Source organism: Lissotriton helveticus, chromosome 3_2 (assembly GCF_964261635.1).
Source record: "Lissotriton helveticus chromosome 3_2, aLisHel1.1, whole genome shotgun sequence".
In the NCBI taxonomy this organism is placed as follows: Eukaryota; Metazoa; Chordata; class Amphibia; order Caudata; family Salamandridae; genus Lissotriton; species Lissotriton helveticus.
The window spans coordinates 198,879,355-198,905,139 of NC_136062.1; the positions used below are offsets into that span (position 1 = coordinate 198,879,355).

The window sequence follows — 25,785 nt, forward strand, 5'->3', positions numbered from 1 at the left end:
TCGATCGTACCGAGAGACAAGATGGCGGCCGCTCCGGACTGTTTAGAATGTTGACAGACACCGGAGAGCCAATCAGCTTCGCTTCGCGAAGTTCCGTTACGCGTCAGGTTCGCGAACCGGGGCGCTAACCGGAGCGCTGTCACAGATATATATTTTTTTTTAAACGTTAATTTCTCAAAATCCACTGGAGCACATATATTGAGACATAGCAAAGGCACGTCGGGCAAACCATCTCTACAATTTTGCCAAGTTTCATGTAAATCTATTCAGCCGTTCGAGCTAAAAGTGAGTCCAACCGCCCTATGGAAAAATGAATGGGAAAAACGCGTTTTGGGACCCCCCTTTTTTCTCGGCCCCCCCTTGACGAAACCCCCCCACATTTTCAGGGGCTGCTCAGAAACGAAATGTGCCATTTTCCTGAAAATTTCAGCCAATTCCGTCCACAAACGTCAAAGTTATTAGACATAGAATTTTCAGAAATCCCATAGAGAAAAAATCCTAACTATATATACCCACTGGCTATCGCCAGTAGGTAATATACATATATAAACATATATAATCTGCATATCTATATAAATATAAATGCATGCATACATATATGCATACATATGCATGTTATTTACATGAAAGTTTTAAAAACACTAATAAAAGCAAAGCTAAAAAGCCACCTCATTACAAACAGAATGGCTTTAACTTAAACGAGGGCGAGATCTATTGCATTTTCAATGCTTGTTTACTTTGGTTCTATCAAGAAGGCATTCAGATGTGTCACACATTTGCCATAAATTCTGAATGTTAGCACTCTAGTTGCTCATTAGATCACTGTAGTAAAGCTAGTGCTCACCAGGGAAGTCTGCTGCTAATCATGGTTTGCAGCCATTTTCCCGCCTTTTTTATCCCGCAGACTTTCAGTCCGCATACCATTATCCCGCAAGGTCATTGACCTCGCATACCATTATCCCGCATTTTTTCAAAACGCATGTGCATTTATCGCGCATGCCTTTACAAAGAATTAAGTTTTAAAGGCATGTATGGTAAATGCATTTGCGTTGTGAAAACCACGATGACGAGAGAGGTAAGTGGGTTTGTGTTAATTTTTTCGTGGGTTAGTGATTGTGTAGTGTAGTGTAGTGTTGTGTAGTGTAGTGTTGTGTTAGTGTAGTGTAGAGTTGTGGTGGTTGTTTAGTGTAGGGTCATGCTGGGGGTAGTGTTTTAGGGTTTAGGGTTGTGTTGTAGTGTTTGCGTAGTGTAGGGTCATGCTGGGGTTAGTGTTTTAGGGTTTAGGGTAGTGTTGTAGTGTTTGCGTAGTGTAGGGTCATGCTGGGGGTAGTGTTTTAGGGTTTAGGGTTGTGTTGTAGTGTTTGCGTAGTGTAGGGTCATGCTGGGGCTAGTGTTTTAGGGTTTTGGGTAGTGTTGTAGTGTTTGCGTAGTGTAGGGTCATGCTGGGGTGTAGTATTTTAGGGTTTAGGGTAGTGTTGTAGTGTTTGCGTAGTGTAGGGTCATGCTGGGGGTAGTGTTTTGGGGTTTTGGGTAGTGTTGTAGTGTTTGCGTAGTGTAGGGTCATGCTGGGGGTAGTGTTTTAGGGTTTTGGGTAGTGTTGTAGTGTTTGCGTAGTGTAGGGTCATGCTGGGGGTAGTGTTTTGGGGTTTTGGGTAGTGTTGTAGTGTTTGCGTAGTGTAGGGTCATGCTGGGGTGTAGTGTTAGGGTTTTGGGTAGTGTTGTAGTGTTTGCGTAGTGTAGGGTCATGCTGGGGGTAGTGTTTTAGGGTTTTGGGTAGTGTTGTAGTGTTTGCGTAGTGTAGGGTCATGCTGGGGGTAGTGTTTTAGGGTTTTGGGTAGTGTTGTAGTGTTTGCGTAGTGTAGGGTCATGCTGGGGGGTAGTGTTTGAGGGTTTTGGGTAGTGTTGTAGTGTTTGCGTAGTGTAGGGTCATGCTGGGGGTAGTGTTTTAGGGTTTTGGGTAGTGTTGTAGTGTTTGCGTAGTGTAGGGTCATGCTGGGGGTAGTGTTTTAGGGTTTAGGGTAGTGTTGTAGTGTTTGCGTAGTGTAGGGTCATGCTGGGGGTAGTGTTTTAGGGTTTAGGGTAGTGTTGTAGTGTTTGCGTAGTGTAGGGTCATGCTGGGGGTAGTGTTTTAGGGTTTAGGGTAGTGTTGTAGTGTTTGCGTAGTGTAGGGTCTTGCTGGGGGTAGTGTTTTAGGGTTTAGGGTAGTGTTGTAGTGTTTGCGTAGTGTAGGGTCATGCTGGGGTGTAGTGTTTTAGGGTTTTGGGTAGTGTTGTAGTGTTTGCGTAGTGTAGGGTCATGCTGGGGTGTAGTGTTTTAGGGTTTTGGGCAGTGTTGTAGTGTTTGCGTAGTGTAGGGTCATGCTGGGGGTAATGTTTTAGGGTTTAGGGTAGTGTTGTAGTCTTTGCGTAGTGTAGGGTCATGCTGGGGGTAGTGTTTTAGGGTTGTGTTGTAGTGTTTGCGTAGTGTAGGGTCATGCTGGGGGTAGTGTTTTAGGGTTTAGGGTTGTGTTGTAGTGTTTGTGTAGTGTAGGGTCATGCTGGGGGTAGTGTTTTAGGGTTTAGGGTAGTGTTGTAGTGTTTGCGTAGTGTAGGGTCATGCTGGGGTGTAGTGTTTTAGGGTTTTGGGTAGTGTTGTAGTGTTTGCGTAGTGTAGGGTCATGCTGGGGGTAGTGTTTTAGGGTTTAGGGTAGTGTTGTAGTGTTTGTGTAGTGTAGGGTCATGCTGGGGGTAGTGTTTTAGGGTTTAGGGTAGTGTTGTACTGTTTGTGTAGTGTAGGGTCATGCTGGGGGTAGTGTTTTAGGGTTTAGGGTAGTTTAGTTGTTTAGTGTATGCTAAAGGCATATTCGTTCTAAAAGTTTTCGTTATTTTAATTTGCGGCCTAATAGTACATGCGGGATTTTTTTTTTGCGGACTGATGGTATGCGGGATTTCGTCATATATTTGCTAATCATACTTTCTATGGCAAAATGAACCCCCTCATTTTGTTCCTTTTTAAATTAAATGTTTTAAGAGTTACCACTTTATTCCAATCAAGATGGCTTTAGGTGTGCCATACCTTTGTAATAAGTAGGACTGTTAGCACTCTAGTTGTTCTTTAGAACACTCTGGGACATTCTGTCATTGGGCTATAGTTGGGCTACATCTGGCTGATATTTGGGCTACATTTGTTTTTTTTGTCTCTGGTGGCCATCTTTGGGCTACATTGGGCTACATTGGGCTACATTTGGGCTCCAACATATATATAGCCCAATGTAGCCCAATATATATTTTTCAAAGTTAATTTTCGTAAAAACCACTGGAGCCTATATCTTGAGACATAGCAAAGGCACATCGGGCTACCAGTCCCTACAATTTTGCCAAGTTTGGTGTAAATCCATTCAGCCGTTCAGGCTAAAAGTGAGGCCAACCGCCCTATGGAAAATTGCATGGGAAAAACACGTTTTGGGACCCCCCTTTTTTCTCGGCCCCCCCTTGACGAAACCCCCCCAAATTTTCAGGTGCTGCTCAGAAACAAAATGTTCCATTTTCCTGAAAATTTCAGCCAATTCTGTCCTCAAACGCCAAAGTTATTCGACATAGAATTTTCAAAAATCCCATAGGAAAAAAATCCTAACTATATATACCTACTGGCTATCGCCAGTAGGTAATGTATATGTATATATATGTATGTGTATATATATATATATATATATGTGTATATATATATATATATATATAATATCACAAGAGGAAGGCAAGTCATTGGATAAGAAGCAAGCAAATGATCATGACAAAACCAACTAATGATAAGCAGTGGATGAGATTCAAACCAACTGTATGTTCACCACAGGTCTTTAGCAATAGGTCTTCCACTGTCTGGTACGCAAGACCTAAAAAGGAAGGAGCACGTTACAAAACCACCCACAGGTCGTTAAATAAATATATATATGCCTAAAAAGGAAGGCGCGCGTTACAAAGACAGTGGAAGACCTATTGTTAAAGACCTGTGGAAATTGTGCCACTTATTTCTTTTTCATTCCGCCCTCTTTTTGAGTGCATGTGTTTTGTACCTCTCTCCCTTGTGTTCTGCTCCATCCCAAACACCTGATCCCCGCCGCACTGTTGCTCTCCAACCCTCCCAGCTGGCTTGTAAAGGAACAGAAACAGGGATATTTTAGCTGGGGTATGACTAAGGAGTGTTTTTGCTTCATCACCACCATTCCACATATTGCTTGAAAGCACACGCTTTGGCTTAGAAAGGCTTTCATGGCACTGGGGAAAGGGCCATCTGTGGCACTTACTCAGTTGGCGTCTGAGGCAGAGGGTTTACTTAGCATAACATTTTTGGAGGCCCATAAGTTTGCTCTCTGGGCTACTTCAAAGGACTAAATGTTAGGAATCCTGTAGAAAGTAAATTGGGTCTTGACAATAATTTCCCTTTACATTTTGACACTTAAGTCTTTTTAAATTGTGTTCAGATTTTCCTGAGTTAAAAATATTGCAAAAATAAAGCATGCCATTTAAAATGATTCAACACTGAATTCAATGTTTTCAGCTTTAAGATTTCATATGGTATGTTTGCTTTGCTCCAATTTAAAAATGTTTTTTTTACTTTTACAATTTTTTAAACAATAGTTTACAGACACCCTTTGTCAAAGTCAAGAGCTCGGCACTCTTTATTTTAAAGGCAAAACCTATTAGGTTTCCCAATGCTGGTTGACAGCGAAGGCTTCAAGGCTACTTGTGTGACTTTGAGATTATGTACTGTTGGATCTTTTATATGAAACCCAGGGAAGACCGGGGTTACTGGGCCCAAATTATGACAATGAGGGCTGTTTACAGCTGGTATCCTGCTGCTTTAACTTGCTGTTGAACTCAAAACTGAAATCAAAGTGCCCCCCTTTAGTACTTGACTCTCAAGGTAGCAAACTCGAGCATTCTTTGTGAGGAAGAGGCTTCACTGTACTTGCACTAATTGCACTCTGGTGGACCTTCCCTGTGTGGAGGTGGATAGGGGAGCCTTCCCTTTGGCCCAATCGCAACCAACCAAAGTGAAAAGCACCCATGGGTTTCAGCAGTGATCAGGAGGTGGTGCTTGAAGCCACCGTTAATTGTGGTGAATGATGTGAGTTTTAGCACCTTACCTCTCAAGGCACTATGGTTCTTCAGATAAGGCTGCTGAATGCAGCCACAATTTCTGAGAGCGGAGCAGTCGCAGGCCCATTGTGTTCTTGTTAAGAAACATTTAAGATAGGTTTGTGTTTTCCATGACCGCCCACAGGGCATTGTTTCTATGTCTACAGCAGGGGCACCAGGGTCTCAAGGTCTCATCAAACAGCCTGGTGGTGCAGACCCTTCCATGTGTTACACCGGGCAACTTCCAGTTGTTCCTGTCGCCGCTTTTCAGTCCCCCTCTTCTTGGTAGCAACTTTGTACAAGACGCCTTCAGCATCCCTACTCAGGAGGCAGGCAGCTCCTTCCTTCAAGACCGGCTCGAAGGCAGCTTTTCTATTGGCAGATTACTGGATTTCCAGCTTCCTGTTTCCAAACCTGGCCAACTGGAGTTTGGTGCTCCTGGTTGGGTCAATTACTATCAAACACTTTCTTTGGCTCCACTGAGCTCCATATTCTGGTAGAGAAAGCATAGCCTTCGTGGCTTGCAGATTCTGGCCCTCTGTGATACCAAGTTTGCAAACAGACTGTATGATTTATGCAAATCCTGCTATGAGTCCCATAACAGGCAGTTCCTGACTTATTTGTATTCCTCCCAGAATTGGTCCAGCCTTAGTTGCTGTCTTAGAGCGTCGGCAACAATAAGAAGATGGGAGTCTCTTCTAAGGGGCGATTCAAAACAAAGGCACAGAAGACCGGAGAGGCTTCCTCACTTAATCACCACATAACTTCTTGTTGGTAACACTTCTGGGGAAGAATGAGGCGGGGTTTCCCCACACTTCAAAGGGATCTATCTCCTACTCTTCATGCCCTAGAGTTGAGTGGCTGCAGAAGAGCTCAGTAGTGTTTAGGAGAAGCCCTGCAATGTAGACAGACACATGTATCACACACTCCACCTACAGCCCAGCCTACCGCATGTACATGACAAACATGTTCCCCCTAAAAATGCATGTCTAACATGAACTGAGTGAATTATCTGGTTGCATTGGGCTTCAGACCAATTTCAAAACAGAAGAGACACCAATAGGCAACTCTTCCTGGCAGATGACAAATGAAAAGGCCAGTCTGCATCAGAATCTATTTCTGCCACCACTGTTGTACCTCTACACTCTGGTGAGCTGACTCTAGTCACCTTTAGTACAGGAGAGTGCATGTGGTGTGCCCTTTTAGACCACTGAGCCTGGCATTGTGTCTGCATAATCATCACACATGCTGAGGCAGATATCAAAAACTTGTTATGGGAACTTGAGGCAGGAGGGTTTGCTTTCCAGAGCCAAGCTGAGGACCTTCACCATCCTACCACGTTGTCATGCGAAAGGTTTGCTACTAGAGAATGGTAGTTTCTCAGGCCATGCATGTACTTTTGTCTGAGTTCCTTTAAAGCCATATGGAGTTACTGAAGGAAGATGCCATGGTACTAAAGCTTATGTCGGGCCCGTACATTGATTGGGTGAGGGCTGCTTGACTCCTATTATCCGAGAAAGAATCTTATTTTAAAAAAGGGGCCTTTACCGTGCCTCAAAACAATGTCATATCCTTCATCTCAGCAGCCTGAAGCAGATTTGACCAGGACTCCTCCTGTAACACCTTCTTCCTGGCAGCAAGTATGATTGACTGACCAGGTTATGCAGCCGATAAGTCCTAACCTCACATGTATGACTACACCTGTAGCTAACTCAAGTTAGATGTGGCCCCTCAGGTTTCTCCTGAGTTAACCAACAGGCCTATGAAGGGGTATACCTTGTTGCCACTTGGGATGTGTTTGGGCACCAAAATAAGTAGAATTCTCCAGATTGGCTTCACATTGCGTATGTTCGTGACGTAATTTGTGTTCAAGAAACTTGGCGTGTGGACCCAATTCCTGTTGAAGTGTTCTCTTCCCACTTCCTAGGCGCTATACCATCCTCAGCAGGGCGAGCCAAGGGTGGCTCACAGATTCTAATATCAAACTTGTTACTACCAACAGGTTGGTGTATGTTTTGTCTCACGTTCTACTTGTTATCATTCAAAGGGTGGTCCTGATTTAGTGTTGGTCTATTTTTCATAATAACGTATTTGACTCTTCCCGTAGTGCTGGTGTTGATGCTCTTGATGCAGGATTGGAAGCACTATTGCATACCATTCATTTTAAATGTTATTTATGGACTAGTGACATTAATATTCAGGAGTGCTCCTTACCTGCAGGGCGTGTATGTGGGGTAACCAATGCAGAGGGGGTAGGAGTTCTACCTTTCCCATACAACAACTATGGTAAAGCATTGAATGCCTTGATTTTTTTAATATGATTTTTTTATTGTTGGAAAGTAGATGTACGAATGCAGGCGGACAGACTTCTATTATTGGTAGAGATGCTCACACCATTGACTGTGTTTTGATTTCTTCCTTTGCAAGTAATCTGGTAAGTACACCCAGTGTTATTCCAACAGCAGTGAGTGACCATAACCCATTGGCCTTTTTAATGTCACTCTAGGTTTAAACTGCTTGTATTATGAATGTCATTCCAGTTAGGCCCAATGGTGCTTGTGTGAAATGGGCAGGGATTGATCCACGTAGGTGTACCGCAACAACTGCTCACTGTGAACTCAGCAGAGGTCAACTACTGTCTGGACAGGTGGTGGATCACAATAGGCTACTGTACGCCTTTGGGCAGATCACTCGGTCACTCAGTGCAGGCTATTGTACGCCTTTGGGCAGATCACTCTGTCACTCAGTGCAGGTTGTTGTACGCCTTTGGGCAGATCACTCGGTCACTCAGTGCAGGTTGTTGTACGTCTTTGGGCAGATCACTCGGTCACTCAGTGCAGGTTATTGTACGCCTTTGGGCACATCACTCGGTCACTCAGTGCAGGTTATTGTACGCCTTTGGGCAGATCACTCGGTCACTCAGTGCAGGTTGTTTTATGCCTTTGGGCAGATCACTCGGTCACTCTGCACTACTCACATGGCCCATAAGACTAAGCAAAACTAGGAATCTCGGCTGGTTTGATCACTTGTGTACCCAGGCTTTCATGCTTTTAAGAACTGTTCTGCATAGTTCCCCAGGGACTATACAGTTATCAAGTATTTATGTAAGAATTACAAACTGGTACTTGCTGCGAAGAAGAAGGTGTTACAGGAGGAGGCCTGGTCAAATCTGCTCCAGCTGATGAGATGAAGGATATGACAGAGTTTTGGAGCTACTACAAACTGAGCAGGCTGGCAACTGTGAAGAAACCTACTCGAAGCAACTCATCCGAGTCCACGCAAAGTGAGGTAAATCACTGAGGGTGTCGACGGTTTTCTACTACGGTAGCAAACAGCTGAAATATGTACATTTGTAAAAGGCAGGATGGACTACGCATAAGCGCATGGAAAGGTGTGCCCTGTGATTGTGCCATTGCAGATCCACCCCAGGTGAGTTTAGAAACTGATAGGCAAAAAAATAGAACAATACTATCCCACTCCTAAAAAGTCAAACAACTTAACGTTTCTAAATAGTTCCGGAGCGCAACGGGGTGAATTTGTACTTAAAACGTTTCGCCACCTTCATTTAGTTGATTTCAGCGTTTTGACCATTTGGATTGATGTCCCAAGCTGCCCACCCCCCACCCCTTCTCCTCCCCTTGTGTCAGGCTGCTAATGCATCCACTCATTAAATAAATGGGTTAACAGATGGCCCCGTGCCACCAGGGACACCTTATGTCAGCCCAGTCACGAACCGACTGGAGCCTGGAAATGTAGTAGAATTGATGCGACCCAGGAATAACACTCCCAGAATACATTTGTTTGCTACAGGAAATCCCAAGTCTTGAAAACATGTAGTCATCGAGCATGTGATGTGTATGTTTTACTTTAATAGAGCCAAGCACTTCGATGTATCCTGCTTCAAAAGTTCGGACACTCGAGGGAAATCGGATAGCACAAGATCACACACCGAGGAGAAGTGTAAAAGACAGGTTTTAACGCAGTCCCCGATCGAATGAGCGACGGCTTGTTATTTCTGTCTTCTATCGGTGAAGCACACCGTTCGCCTGCAAGGTGTCTTTTAACTGAAGTGACTTACCTAACTTTCCAGTACATTTGGTTAGCAGCCCCGCGCCTCCTGGAGACACACCCACCTCTCTCCTCTCCTGACCTTGGCCAGCGCTGCCGAAGAGACATTATTCTGCAGGGAGACGCTTGAACACCACTGCTCTCCGGCTGCGAGGCCTGCGAGGCCTGCGAATGGGAATAGCCCCCGCTTCGGTGTTTTGTTTGGCTATGAGGAGACCAGAGCTGGGGCTCAGCTCACTACAGCACGTGATATTGGAAGCAGCGGAGAAAATGTAATTGGTCTCAAATACGTTTAAAATAAATGGAAAAGGTTCCCATTGTGACAGCTAAAAACGCAAGCTGCGCCCGTAGTGGGGGCGCAGCTGCAGGTCTGCGCCGACCCCAGGGTCAGCTGAGGCCAGGCCGGGCTCTGCGGATTAAATGGCCCCGCTGAGAGGTTTCCGAGCCAGCTGCCTTCTGTAGGGTTTTATCGTACTGACAGGATATCTCTTTATTCCTCCGCCATGCAGGGCTCTTGCTAGGAAGTATTTTTTCGGGGAGCCCGTAGTTGTGATCTTTTAATGCAACAGCACAGAACTATATTTTGATAATTGTTGAACTTTTATTAATAGGCATTGACAAAGCCAATAGCCCTCCCTCCACATCAAGGCTAGGCAGCCGCAGAGTTGTATTGCGTTTCTGCTCTGCCTGTGCACCACGTTTCTATATGTGCATCCTCTGTTCTGTGCTCGGTTTTTAGGTTTCGCCTGGCGTCCGCTGCGCAGCAGCGTTCGCGCAGGCGAAATCTGTTGAGCTACACTATGTGGCAATGTCCCGCCTTAGTCTACCATTGGCTAGCTCCATAAATGGAGGCTAGCCATTGGCAGACATTGTTGTCCGTCACTCTTTCCCCCGTCCGGACGCGAATCAGGGGCGTTCCCGTGCCTTTTTTTAAGTCCCGCCCCCTTTTTCCGTCTCCCGCCCCTCACCCGCCCCTTTTTTCGTCATGGCATTCGTCACGGCATTTTGTTTTTGTATATGGTTCCAATTCACCCGCCCCTCACCCGCCCCTTTTTTCGTCATGGCATTCGTCACGGCATTTTGTTTTTGTATATGGTTCCAATTCAGAGACACTTATTTTGCCTGACCCTAACATGGACGTCACGCCGACATTTGACCACGCCTCTTCTCACGACCGCCTCCTCAGCCAGTGACAGGTGCCTGTGTCGCGAGAAGACGCGAGAGGTAGCAGAGGAGCAACAGCAGAAAGTGAGGGGTCGGACAGGACCCCCAGAGCCGCCGCTGCCATGGCGGCTCTGCTCCCCGTGGACAAGAGAGCCACTGCCGCCCAGCTCAAAGCAGAGCTCACACGGGGCGATTCGGGCTCCGCTGCGCGGCGGCTTCGGGAGCTGCTGGACTCTCTGCTGGGCGCTGGGCTGCCGCCGGCTGCGGGACAGGAGGACGTGCTGGAGTGGTGCCGCTGCCTTGTAGCTGGCGGAGATAGTTTTGAGGTGTTTTGCCAGAGCGTGAGAGCCTACGACAGCGCTGCGCTCTGCGGCCTGGTCTGGACCACCAACTTTGTGGCGTACCGGTGCCGGACTTGCGGCATCTCTCCCTGCATGTCCCTGTGCGCGGAGTGCTTCCACCAGGGCGAGCATGCCGGACACGACTTCAACATGTTCCGCAGCCAGGCAGGAGGCGCCTGTGACTACGGAGACAGCAACGTCATGCGGGAGAGTGGGTGAGTGTCTACAGTCTGGCATTGTGCAGAATAGCCTAGAGTCTGCTCACTTGCGGCCAACACGTCCTGCACACACACCTGCGATACCACCTTCTGCCTTTATTTGGCAATCCTATAACCTTTAGTGACAGCCTCTCCTGTTTGTCAGTCTCTCCTGGTTGTCAGTGACTGCTTACAATGCTATGCCATCCCTACGTGCCTATACTTCCCTCTCTATGTGTTCCAGCCGCTGCGCCTCAACTCCTTGCTGGGGAGTACCAGCACACCCTACACTTGTGTGCCTACTCTCTCATCGTGACAACACTCAATCGGTCATACGACCCACCAGTCTTCCTGCTACTACCTGCTTCATTCCTTTGCTTTCTGTGCGCTTGTATCATCTTCTATCTAGTCTCTACATGCACTCCAATGCTTCCTGCCGCAGGAGTTGTGGAATTTTATAAAATATATACTTGATTGCTTCCGAAATCTACTCATCACGTTAACAAAAAAAAAACACTTTCGCCTTTTGGTGTCATGCAGAAGGAAGACACATTTCGGCAGCATTCCCATTATACAGGAGTTTTGGTAACTGCGTCTCTTATTGTGCTATGGCTCATGTACTGTTAGGGGTTGGAATCCATCAAGGTTCTAATTTTACCACCTTTCTTCAAATCTGTTTAGACCCCGGTCATGAGCTGAGCAGAATGTAATTCCCATATGGAATTCTGTTCTGTTCAACATGAGTGAGCCTTCGTTCACATACCTATATATACTGCGTGTGAGCACAACGGATACAATTTTACCAGACAAAACGATCCAACTGGTAAAATCAGTTTGGTAACCGGCTGCATTATAACGTGGATCCTTTTTCCTGCCCTACCAAACCCTCAGAAATGTGAAACTGAAAGCATGTAATGCTGCCCCCTGCCTGACTACAGTCTCTCCTGCCAACTCTGCCATCCTCCTCCTTGCCACACTGCAGCCCCCATGTTAATGACCTACCCAGAGCAGGGGATACATGTTAACGATAACACTGAAAGAGAAGGGAATATGAATTCAGGTAAAACCAAGCCTGCAGGGTTAGTCCCCATTCCATAGGGATAAACAGGTAATTGCACAGTACTGATGGGGTGTTATACTTGGTTCTGGTTTTTAAGGGTGCAGATTTACCACCGCATTAGTTCTGTGCCAACTCTTAATCTCAAGTGTGTAGGGGAGCAGGGAGTGGTTGTTCCAAGGTTGGAATGCCTTGTGAGTGTATGCAAACCCACAAACTTACATGTGAAAGGGTACTCAACAACTCCTCTCCAATTTCTTTCCACAATGGAAATGGTTGAAAATCTACTCCTAAACGTATTCATGTTAGAGAATCCGGAGTGAAGAAAAGTACATTTGCAATTGGTCACCAGAGTTTCGCATGAGCAGATATAAGTGCACATATTTGCTTATGTTAAAAAGTATCTCAAAAACGTTTGCTCGGCATATTTATATATATATATATATATATATATATATATATATATATATACATATATATACATACTCTTGTGAATTCTTGAAACTTTTAAATATACACTAATGCCAAGACATATACTTAAGTGGCTTTTTAAAAGGCTTAGAAAAAACAATTCGCGTATCAGACATGTTTTACTAAATGATGACCCACATAAATAAAAATGTTGTCATTTACAATGCCAATAGCTTTAACTTTTTCAAAGGCGGAACCGTTGCATTGTAAATGCTTGTTAACACTCTGAGCAGGCTGTGCTACGAGGCACCCTCCCCGCTGCTTTAAGTAAAGCTGCTGCCATATAGTGACTTCTCAGCCTTGATAGCGGGCCTGTGAGTGAGACTCCGAAGTCCCCTTCCGATAGACAAGTTCTCTCATCCAGAGTTTATTTCCACATATGTTAAAAAGGGTAAGCGATTGGCTGTTCTATGCAGCGCCTACACTGGACAGAAATGTTTCCAGTGTAGGCGCTGCATAGTAGTGCGAATCGCTTACACTGAAATGGGAGCTTCCTTCTCTTCTCCTACTTTGCAAGGAACGAAGGCCTGGTTAGACGAAAGATTAAACTAAATTAGTTTCTCGTGTGTAGAACTGCCTGCTTTTGATATCTGATTACTTTGTTGGATTTCAAAATACAAAAGCAGGGCCAATTCGTTCAGAGAACTGGGAAGTGACACAGGCGGCCATCTGTAAGGTATTTGAAGGGGTGAGTTTGAGGGCACACTGTCTTTCCAGGAGAAGAGTTGTTATTGTTGAAGAAATCCACATCTGGAGAGGTGATTGGAAAGGGCGCTTTATATGGTGCGCACCAATCCATCTTCAAGTAAACTGAAACAATCACTTGTGTTCTTGTGTAAACTGTACACACACATCATCACGTCTGGTTTCAAATAAACAGACCACATCACTCCTGTCTTCAAACATAAAACACACATCTTTTATGTATTCAAGGATACAATGCACATCCCATTTCTTAGAGTAAACCGAAAACATCCAGTGGGGAGTGATGGAGTTGGAAAAAAGTTACTCCTGGAACCCATAAATTGAGGGTCAAGGTGTGGCAACAAAAAAGGGGTGGAGTCACGAGACTGAGCCAAGAAAGCTGTCTGACAGTCAACTTCTACTTTACATTTTTAAAACACTACCACAAATTGTCAACAAGGAGAAATGTGACCGTAAATCTTTTATGGATTAATGTTTTGCTAAGGCTGCGTATTAAAATATCTTATGGGGGCTAGGCACCTGCTGCAGAGAGTGTTGTGTGCTCACTAAATCTCAGGGAATAATAATAATGATGGTGAGATAACTCTCTCTTGAACTTGCTGGAGAAAGACGTGTTGACAGTTCACAGCTTTGACTTCTAAAATAGCATGGATGGTTAATGGGCCTCTTGCAAAGCACAAGCAGATGACAAATTGTTATTCTATGTAGATAGATAAGTGGGTTACTAATTTTATTAAGTGTAGTTCATAAAGTACAATCACTAATATAGCACACGAAGTGGCAACAAGGAGCTGCAGGCAAACTGCAAGACATGGGGTTAAGGATCTTATTGTTTTTTCTCAATCTGGTATTATAAGGCTGCTAAAAAGTGTTTATTTGAGTTGTAATGAAGTATTCTCAGTACAGACAAACACCAGCGCTGTGTTGCATTTTAATTACTGACTTCATATTTCTTCCGGCCATCAACTTTTAACATGGAATGTCTACAAGAGGGGGCGATATGTTACTCCGACACCTCGTGACCCTCACTGTCTTATATAGCATCCTCTACATTGATTTACACACGTATATGATTTATTGTCGATGTGTAATGTATGCTTGTAATGTAATGTACTCGGAAACCCTACTTTTGGAATTGCTCTATAAAAGAGTTACATTTTAAAAAGTGATCATTAAGTTGTTGTTCGTGTAAATATTCGTGCACAATGATACATGGGACATTCACGTTCTTACAGTGGTCACCCTAGTAAACTACCAGTCCAGTACGCAGCAGATGCAAGCTACAGAATAGCTTTGGATGCAGGAGAGCATCTCTGATTGTATTATGCCTGTCTAGACCTACTGCCGAACCATGGTGCTACTTTGCGCCTTATTAGTACCAGTTTAACACCCAAACATAGCAATAAGCAACATAAAGGTGGCCAGGCAACCTTTGTAAAGGTCCTTCCCATGAGCAGCAACACGTGTTGCCGTGTTTTTAGTAACTTAAACTGTTCGAGCTGGGAAAAAGATTTTTTTTTGTTAAAATCTGCATATTATGCAGCAGATGATAGATTATGTGGCAGATCCAGAAATATGCAAAAAACTCTGCAGCCGCAGAATCGTATACTTCTAGAAGCCTTGAGTACAGATAAGTACCTGTCTGATGCCCCACCAGGAGTTGGGTAGCTTCCTGCTCAGCCTCCTCCTCCCACTGAGCTTCACATTCGCACTTACACGACACAGAACTACCCTCCAACCTGGGCAGCAGCAGCAGACCATGAAAGACAGAAGAAACCGAGCCCCTCGCATCCCCCTCCTTAGCAGTGAAAACATAAACTAAGACATGTAAAAGAAAAACCCAAAACATCACCCTTCTTTATAATGGCCACAAACTGGGACAGACGTTGGAAAGAAAAAACACTGTAGCCAGGAGCCAAACAACTTCATTAAAACCAACACCCTAGGGGCATAAATAGCAGCCAAAGAATGAGAGATGATGCTTAATGCTCGTCCCTTCATTAGGACATTCCAGGCAACATACATCATCACTGCGTTCATCCGTGTCATAGTGCAACTTACCAAGGGAGTCACCCTGTCAAAACCATCCAACGCCTTTGAACTCTGCCGTGTCCTAGAGCTCTCCGTGCACTTCAACTCTCTCACCACCCGTGGAGCCATACTGCGCACCCTCCCTGGGTATGCCATGCATTATACCGTTGCACTCGCCCTGTCCTAGACGCTCCGTGCATGCTACTGTTCTGCACTCTCCCTATCATAGGTGTCTAGACACAGCGTGCATCACTGCACTGCCACTGCCCTAGGGCCTCTATGCTTACACTGCTCACTGTTATAGGGTGCGATGCACACCTTGCAGGACCATACATGTGGCACTGGTCCCTCTGATGAGGCCTTCCGTGCACTCTTCTAGACTGCACACTTTGTGTACTGCACTCATAGCTCCCAGAGGGCACTGCATGAACTCTGCACAGCTGCGCGCTCTCACCCCTGTCCTAGGGCCTTGCGTGGCTGCAGTCACTTCAAGAAGACATCTACGGTGCCCCTCGTGACGGAGCAGGGAGTGGAGGCTGATTAAGGGAACTGAAAAGAGTTACATTACAATTGTGTTGCTGGTGGCACTCGGTAGTCTGTCGTCGTGTTGGCGAGCTCAGGCCGCCTGGCGCCCCCGCAGTGCGCCCGACTCCTGCACACCCTTCATTATCCCTTAAGCATAAACCAAAGCCGCGTTGTATAATTGTCCCCTGACTAACACCCTCCTTCCTGCCTTCGAGTTGCACAGACAGAGCTACAGTGCACACTTCGGATGTCGAGAGAGCTGCTTTAGTGTCGTGGCCGCGCCCTCTCCACACGTAGCGCCTTGAAGCAAGATAGGACTAGGCAACGCGGTGAGAATCTGGAACTCCCTTCCGCCGCAGCTCCGGACCACCACCTCCTCCCAGGCCTTCAAAACTAACCTCAAAGTTATCCTCCTTCAAAGACATTTCCAAATGTAATCCATGCCCTCTCTATTTTCTGAAGGAAGCCCTTCCAATATAGAATAATCTACTGTACATGACTATGGAAGTGTCTTCCCAGTGTGTTCTTGTGGTTTGAGAGTCTGCCTTTTATTGCGGTATTATCTTTCTACCTGTGTTTGGTACTCCTGTGTAACATGCACCCGTCACTTTCTCTTGTAACACACTGTTTTCTATCTCTTACCTTCGTTTATTTTCGATACCTGCACAAGTGCCACCTTGGCCTACGTAACGTTTGTTCTTGTGCTAGAGGGCCCTCCATATATTGCAGTATTATACCTCTGTTAACTTTGTACGCTTTTGTAACCTGCACGCGTCACTTTTTCCTCCTGTAATGCACCGTTTGCTACCTCTTATATTTTGTTGGTTCACGATTGTCACTTTTGTAATGCACCGTTTGCTACCTCTTGTATTTTGTTGGCTCACGATTGTCATTATTGCTTCATTCAATGTAACGTTTGCTTTTGTTTTTTGTTCACTTGTAATGTTCTCATGTATCAGTTCTGTTCCTATTGTGAAGCGCTCTGACACCTTCGGGTAAAGTCCGCGCTATATAAAAACGCACAAATAAAATAAATAAATAAAAGGAGTGGGGTGGGACGCCGCTGCCAGTGTCATGGCGTCCGAGGGGAGAGGGGGAGGCATTAGGCCCAAGTTTAAAAGGGGAGCTCGCTCTGAATCTCGACGAGGCCGCTGCCTGATTGTGGACGTAAAGACTTGTAGAAGGAGTACTACGTTTGGGTGCATCATAGTTTAGAAAACCCATTGTGTCCGACAGTCCGAGTTCTTCTCCTGTCCAGAATCCCTCATGCACACTTCCAGAAATAGAAGCTGCAGCTGTGGTTTGGGTGTCTCCCTTTCCTCCAGTGCCATCCTGATGTTTGCATCTGCGGCCTGTGGACGGCAGCTTCAGGAACACGAGTAGAATGACACTTAGGACTGATTCTCCTGTCCTTTTTTGTAAGTAACTGTAACTCTTGGCTTACTCTTGGCTTGGAAGTAGGGGTGAGTTCAAATAATTCTGCGCTCTTACAGTCATCAGCAGGGGATATTCGGCTACACGTAGTTGGAGATTTCCAATTTGTTTGATAGATTATACAGGTCAGCCAGCCAATACGATTTCCTTCTCTGCTCTGTGCTAGGAACTAGAACTGTGAGTAGATTGACCATCCCAGCAACACCCACAAGACGTGAGGAGGGCAACCAGCAAGGGTCAAGGCAGGCAGGGGAGCTGCCAATGAGCTAAGCCCAGGCACAAGCTGGGGCTCAAGGATCCAGGCTAGGCATGGAGTTGGGTCTGTCTGGCAAGATGGGTACCTCAGTGGAAAATAGGAATGGGTCATCAGAGCAGGGAACCCTGGCACCAATGCCCTGTTCTTAGCAGGCCCTATTTAAAAAACAAGCAAAACAAACACCACAATGTGTGGTACACAAAAAAGTTACTTGGATTGGTGAGCAGTCGAGCATTGCAAGTTCACACTTCCTTATTAGATGACTTACTCCTTAATTCCCAGGGTTGAGATATATTTGCTCACAGGAATGAAAGCCAACACATTTTATTTTTATGTCCAAATACGCATGATGCAACCTTTCCTCGTTCAGATGTATTCAGCAGAATCTGAGGATTGCACTTGTTCACTAAGAGACGACATTGGACACAATAGGAACATACAGGAGCTGTCATTGGACTGCACTGAAACCAATTACCAAAATACATGCTCCAATGGAATTTATTGGGCACAAGAAGGTGTATTCTTAAAATCCTTATTTAAATATATTGGGCAGTATGGAACTTGTTTCAGAGTCCGTGATCCTGTTAAGAGGCTATATCAAAGACAGACTGTGCCACTGAAATTCCAATAAAATAATACAACAGAAAATAAAGTTACCAGGTATCATTAGTGACTAACTAACTTGATGCATTGGATACAATTTGTAGGCTTCTCTGAATGCACTGGATGCAATGAAGAACCACATGATAGTCTTGCACTAGACATAATGAGAATAGTAGCTGCTGCCCATTTAGTGCAATAGGTAAAGGGTCTGCCCCAAATCCTCATAGAAATGCACTGGATACAGTAGAGTGAAAACTGTGGCTCTTTTTTGACCTAAGGATTATCAAAGTCACCTTTGTTGGAGCAAGGCTAGTTAGTGAGAGTGTGGACAGTGTCCAGAGCTGTGTCTCTATTTAATACTGGCAGTGTGTGCAAATCTTGATACAGAGCTATACCTTCACTGATGGAATCAGTCCTCATATGCAGGAGCGGCCAGTAAATAAAATCGATGCTTGTTTAAACCGGGGACACAGATGAGGTGGGCAAAAAGAAAGATTTAAAGGCTAATTATCTTGAGAAACCCCGAGCAGCAGAAGAAGGTAGGTATCTAGGAGGATATCCATCCAACGTGGAAGATTTCAAACAAATGTGCAAAGAGGTCCTGAAAGAGGACTATCATTTTGTACCACAACATTTAAAGCAAGCAAAATGTATAAGCAACCAGGGAATGGAACTGATCCGTCACTGGCTCAAAAGAATGTACAGAAGATCCTAGTGATGTATGTGAATTAATGGAAAAATGAAAACGGAAAACAAAATCACATTGGAGGAAACCAAATCATTCAAAGCCAATTTTAAAGAAATAAAAATAAATCGAAAATTAAAGGAAACATTTAAAGGAAACATTATTTTAAGGAGAAATATAAAATTATGTTAAACTTTGATAAAGTTTAGGTGTAGTGAGGGTTTTTGGGTTCAGGAATAGGGGTGATCACTTTTGAGGGGTTTTGATGCATTAAGTTCAGGGATAGAAAAGGGTTTATAAAGTTCAAGGATGAGTGGAGTTTAGGGGTTGTTGAGGGGTTATTAGGGTTCATGGATGGGAGGAGTTTACGGCTGCTGGCTGTTTTTTAGGTCTCCCTGAGCCAACGTTCATGCGTTGCTCTGCGAGAGTTAAGTAAGGGCTTTCAAAAATGCTCCCAAAGTCTGCAGGCGGATCGGATACAGTGCATGTGAGCCGGCCGCCGTGCACCATTTGTCCGCCTGCAGCCTTTGAGGGCACTTTCGCGGCCGCTTTGATGTTCTCAGTGAGCCGTGTGGCCACTGAGAACATCAAAGCGGCCACGAAAGTGCTCACCATTTGCCACCCCCTCCCTTATCCCACTTACTGCTTGTTTCCCCTCGCCATGGACTCCTTTGTTTTGCCACCCGGGCAATGCATCACATTCTCAGATTGACTATCGTTTTCTTTCTTTCTTCCTTCGGTATCTGTTTTTTTTTTAACCACAGGAAAACAGGGTTTCGGCAAATAATGCTTCTTGTTTTCATTTGAAGGCTTCATCAGCAATAAGATAAGAGGTTTGTGTTTGCTTTTTCTACCCAAACATTGTTTAGCTTGGGTGCCACCTGTGGATTAGAGGTCCCTTGTGATCCTCCTCCCCTCGCCCTGCTGAACGCCCCCACACTCCAGCAGTAGCTCCGGTCCTGACCGGTTCCGTGATGACGGAAGGGCTTGAAACCCGCCCGACCCTCGAGTCATGCAAACACGCAGCCCTTGTGGGCAGCCAGCCGTCTGCAGCACCATCCACGCGCTGTCTCCATTCGGCTGTCTGTCCTCTTGGTTTTTTTCCCTCCGTGATGCGTGACATGCCTACTTGACTGTATTCAAAGATTTTTTTTAACTGTACTTTTTTTCTAACGCGATATCCTGTCCGTGTTTTGGAAGCTTTGGTGAGGAAGCCGCTTGAATTCACGCTGGGCTTGCACGTATTGCATGAAATGTCTTGCTTAATGCGCAAGGGCGATTTTAGTCACAACTGTACTAGATTTCTATTGGCTGGAATCAGTACTAGGGTCACCATAAGACCTCCTGTCACCATAACACAACTTTTGCAAACAAGATCTTTCCTTTAATGCATTATTTTCAGGTGAGTTCCTCCAGTTGGCTTATTTGAATTGAACCAAGAATACATCTTCCAGAAGCACTGAGTTACCAGCACCAGGGTGTCCCGAATCATGTTTAATATTGCCCTCACTCTATCACCCTCGCTCTATCTATCTATCACCCTCACATTATCTATCTATCGCCCTCACTCTATCTATCTATCTATCTATCTATTCATCTATCTATCTATCTATCTATCTATCTATTGCCCTCACTCTATCTATCCATCGCTCTCACTCTATCTATCCATCACCCTCACTCTATCTATCTATCGCCCTCCCTCTATCTATCGCCCTCCCTCTATCTATCGCCCTCCCTCTATCTATCGCCCTCCCTCTATCTATCGCCCTCCCTCTATCTATAGCCCTAAATCTATCTATCACCCTCACTCTATTGCCCTCATTCTTATCTATCGCCCTCACTCTATCTATCTATCGCCCTCACTCTATCTATCTATCGCCCTCACTCTATCTATCTATCGCCCTCACTCTATCTATCTATCGCCCTCACTCTATCTATCGCCCTCACTCTATCTATCTATCGCCCTCACTATCTATCACCCTCAATCGATCTATCTATCGCCCTCACTCTTATCGCCCTCACTCTTATCGCCCTCACTCTTATCGCCCTCACTCTTATCGCCCTCCCTCTATCTATCACCCTCACTCTATCTATCACCCTCACTCTATCTATCACCCTCACTCTATCTATCGCCCTCACTCTATTTATCTATCTATATATCGCCCTCACTCTATCGACCTCACTCTATCTATCCTATCTATCTATCTATCCTATCTATCTATCTATCTATCTATCTATCTATCTATCTATCTATCTATCTATCTATCTATCTATCTATCTATCGCACTCACTATATCTATCTATCTATCGCACTCACTATATCTATCTATCTATCTATCGCACTCACTCTATCTATATCTATCTATCTATCGCATCACCACAGCATCACTCAACACCACCACAGTATCAGTCAGGGGCACCACAACATCACTATGCGCTTTCACAGCATCACTGTACGCTACAGTATCACTCGTCGCCACCACAACATCACTCAGCGCCACCACAGCATCAATCTGTGCAACCATTCAACAACAACTGGTTCAAATATGCTCTCTCAATGTTTCAAGCTTTAATACAAATGTCCCAAAGTTGTTAATATTTCACTTCTGTTCTTGGATTTTCTTCACAATAAAATTCACTGAACATAATCTTCACAAAAGTTAAAGCTATTGCCATTATAAATTACAAGAACTTTTATTTAAGTACTAATTATTAAAAAAATTAACAGCCATTGTAATTTTGTAATATCAATACATCTAAGTTACGTAAATACAACACATATTGCATTACAAATGCTATAGATGTCATATTTGCGAAAGTTAAAATTATTGGCATTGTAAATGACAAAGCTATTAATTTCGCTATTTTCAAAACCAACACATAAATAAAAAAATGTCATTTACAATACCAATAGCTCAAACTTTCCTAATGCAAGACCTATTGCATTGCAAATGCTTGTTTAAGTTTCAGTCATGGGTAGAGCTTAGAGGGGGGATGATGGGTTTTTAATGGTTCAGGAATGGGCAAACTTTTGTGGTGGTGAGGAATTTTTGTAGTTGGGGCAGGTAGAATATATGGACAGAGTTTTAGGGTTAAGGAATGGCTGGAGTTAAGGGTGGTGAGGGCTTTTAAGGGTCCAGGGATGGGTGTGGACATAGAACGGGGTTTTTAGGCTTTAGGGATGGGTGGAGTTTTAAGGCAAGTGAGGGTTTTTAGGGCTCAGTGTTGCATGGAGATTAGAGGTACTAATGGGTTTTAGGGTTCAGGGAAGTGAGGGTTTTAAGGGTCAGGGATGGGTGGAGTTTAGGTGTAGTGAAGGTTTTTTAGGCGGCAAGGATGATGGAGTTTAGGAGTTGTGGGGGCTCAGCAAATTAAAAGTATTTGAAGTAATTGTTTGACAATGTAAAAGATATAAGAGCAAACTAATGTTACCTGAAGTAAAGCACTTAAAAAAATAACTGATATAAAATGTTTCTGAAAGTAAGACCTGCGAGCGTTGCATTTACAGCTTAACCCTTTCGCTCCTGGGCCTTTCAACCTAGAGTACTATGCCTTTTTTTGGCTATTTGGGGTAGTACGCAGTTAGGCCTCCAGTTTTTTACCACATAAGGTATCCACGCCAAATTTGTGTTCTTTTTTTCCTGCATCTTGGGGTTTTCAAAGGTACCCAGGGATGTAGATTCCCTGGCAGGAGACTATGAAAATAGCCAAAATATAGAAAAAGTTTGGGTATTTTGGGGACAAATAGGGAAAAATAGTATCCACATAAAAGCTTATTTTGTTTTCCTAAAATTGGCATAAACGAAAGGTTTGCTGTGCTAAAGTCGCACATGTTCCCTGCTATCAGGAACATGCAGCGCTGAATCATAAACATGTATGATATTTTGCAAAGAGAGCCCGTTTTTTACAAAATGTTGTATTTTCAACCTACTTCAAGTTTGTGATGGAAACAATGGTGAAAACCATGGGTGATATGGGAAAGCTATAGAGTTCTGAAAAGTAGACCAGATTATAAATTCAGCAAGGAGTCATTTGTGTAGGTCCCTCAAGGTTTTTCCATATAAACTTAACTGTTAAATGTTATTTTTTTTTATTTCAATTTCTGACATTTTTGATTTGTAACTTCTTGTGACAATGGTTAATTTACAAAAGCAATGTACCATTACGTCTGCTAGACTATTCTGGTTGCTGGCACATATAGGATTTGTAGGCTCTCTTTTTCTTTTTAGAAGACCCCCACCCTCTCTAGTAGTGGCATGCTTCATCATCTAGTCGCATCCTGGTCCCTTTATTAGTTGTCCGAGTGTCAGGTAACTGGGACGAATTATATCTTTGCATCCTGACGAAAGCCCTGGACCTAATACACCTGAGAATAGGGGCTGAAACATGTTGACGGTTATCTGAGGGTCATAGGACCATAACATCCGACCCCTTTCAAGCTAATGGTGTTAACCCATACCCACTCAGGCTACGAATAAAGGGAAACCTAGGTCTGTCAGAGGTATTTTTATTTTGTCTAGGTACCCCCGTCAAGGAATTATCAAAGTTCTCCCTGGAATATGGTGGAGCCCACCCTGGTTCTTAGGGACCATGATAATACCCGGTGATGAAGCATGCCACTACTATCTGGGTGAGGGTCTTATAAAAAGAAAAATATTCATTTTTCTTCTGTAATTAGAAGACCGAGCTTCCTTGTGGGGCAAGTCTGACCTAATATTACTCCAGACTGAAATGTATTTAGCCCAGTAGGATTTCAGGAAGGTCAAATCGTATATAGTAAAATGTTGCCATTAAATCAAAATCCTCTGCTTCGTGCAGATGATAATTGCATTACAAGAAGTGCTTTAATCGCTCTTAACCTACTACTACTATTTGTTTGCATAGGATAACCCCTTCACTTGGATATTAATTCTTCATAAAGGCCTGTTGCTCCGCTCTGTGATTTGTGATTCAACTAGGTGGCTCAACCAGTATTAGTAACAAATATTGCCTTCATTTTTGTAGTAATTTGAGGCAATATATCATAAGAAGTATAAGCGATAAAGAGATGTATCATATCCCCGACTATCTCTCAGACTGACTTGCGTGAGGTGAGAATCAATATAAGAATAGTGGCTAAATTACTTTTTAGCTTGCCCTCCTCCTTTGATTCTATTCAACCTGGTTGGCAAACTTGTGGGACAAAACCCGAGTTAGACTGGCAAAAGGCTGTAAAATGGTTATCTGATCAAACCAGACCAATCCTGTGCAACTCAACTTGGTACTGTTGAAATGTGTCAGTACTCTAGACCTTTCTTTGCCAAATGATCCTGAACCAAGTAATCGAACACTTTGTAAAAATCCTGATCAACATCAATCAAAGTGAAGTACTACCAACTGTTACTACATTTTTACATGTTTTTACTCCATATGTTGCAGGATGTTTTACTTTTATGTGTTTCGCTTTTCTCTTTGTTCATTAGCCCTTCCAATCACCTCACAAACAGCCAGAGACTATAAAGTGAAGGGTTTTCTGTATGATTCGAGGTAGTTATGTCTTTTCATTTTTCTCTTTCTGATGCAGGGCTGAGAGGAAGTAGAAGCTGATTGGATCCATCCCTGTTGCTCTTTCACCAAGCATGGCACGCCTATGGCTTAGAATATCTTCTTGGTCGCCTCCAGTCCTATCTCTGTTCCTGGCCTGGCTAGTAGGTATGTATTTTGTGTCTCCGGTGTTATTTTGAGCTGATTTTCAAGAGATGCAGCCCTTTCTCTGATTTTAAAATTGGTTTAACAGCTAATTCTGCAAGATAGGTTTGTGGTAGTTCAACAGACCTGCATCTGGGAGTCACAGTATTGGACTACTGCTAGGGTTTTGATTTCGGTTCGAATCAGGCAGTTTTGGCAGTGCTCTGTTGCATGGTGGTGCTGGAAGGCAGGGTACTACAAGTTGACTTTGAGGTAGTTTCACAAAGAGGCATGTACGATTCGACCAATGCATGTTTGTAAGTGTGTTGCTGTGTGCAGATCTGTTGACTGGGTGTGAATGTTTGATTGGTTCAGATGCTCCGTCCATCACCACCCCCTTTTGTACCGCTTTGTTCGCCATAAGTTGGCAGGGTATGCTCAGACGTGAGTCCCTTGCTTACTTTGCCACTGGATTCAAGCAAGCCTGTCTGAAGATGGCTGTAATGCCAGAAACCGGTCCTGGAAACTTGTTTCCGGTCCAGGGAAGGCACGGCTTGGCAGTTCGGGCTGGACTGTTCCCATGAGGCACAGGGTCAGACTGATTTGCATATGGCCATGTCTGAACTGGGGTGGCAGAGTGGGCTAAAGAGCGGTGATGGATTAAAGCCAGATCTGTTGACTGGGTGTGAATGTTTGATTGATTCAGATGCTCTGTCCATCACCACCCCCTTTTGTACCGCTTTGTTCGCCATATGTTGGCAGGGTATGCTCAGACGTGAGTCCCTTGCTCACTTTGCCACTGGATTCAAGCAAGCCTGGCTGAAGACAGCTGTAATGCCAGAAACCGGTCCTAGGAAGCTTGTTTCCGGTCCAGGGAAGGCACGTCTTGGCAGTTTGGGCTGGACTGTTCCCATGAGGCACAGGGTCAGACTGATTTGTATATGGCCATGTCTGAACTGGGGTGGCAGAGTGGGCTAAAGAACGGTGATGGATTAAACCCAGATCTGTTGACTGGGTGTGAATGTTTGATTGGTTCAGATGCTCCGTCCATCACCACCCCCTTTTGTACCGGTGTACCAGATTTGTGGCGGTTCAGCATAGTAGAGTATCGGGGCCAAGGGGAGGCTGGTTTCTTTGGGCTTGGGGCACATCTCACCCAATTTTCTGCATCATTAATACACTCATTTTCTAATTACTATTATAATGGTATTACAAACTTAGCGAAGCCTGGCTGGCTGGTATTTTGTGATTGTCGATTGAGTGAGTCAGCCAGCCAGGCACTTTTTTAACTGGCACATACGCTAGTGCACATGTGCCATCGTCCTTAGTGCATTTACTGGCTATACCATGTCTTACCTTAATCCAGCCCTGGCCTGCCTTTCTTCAGAGCCTCCTTGCTGCACCCCTAGATGACGCTCAGCAAGCTGCACTTTTTTATGTATCCCTGACCGCTTTAGTTTTCAGCCA

General features: G+C 44.5%; 1 protein-coding gene across 2 annotated transcripts in view; it reads left to right on the top strand.

The window, feature by feature from the left end:
• Positions 1-25,785, top strand: part of CD276 (CD276 molecule) — a 239,585-nt gene that overhangs the window by 124,132 nt on the left and 89,668 nt on the right. For both annotated transcript variants that reach the window (XM_078685061.1, XM_078685060.1), the window contains exon 2: positions 24,215-24,342. In XM_078685061.1, coding sequence (XP_078541187.1) covers positions 24,270-24,342 — 73 coding nt within the window. In that variant the 5' untranslated portion in view covers positions 24,215-24,269. The remainder of the gene's footprint in view (positions 1-24,214; positions 24,343-25,785) is intronic.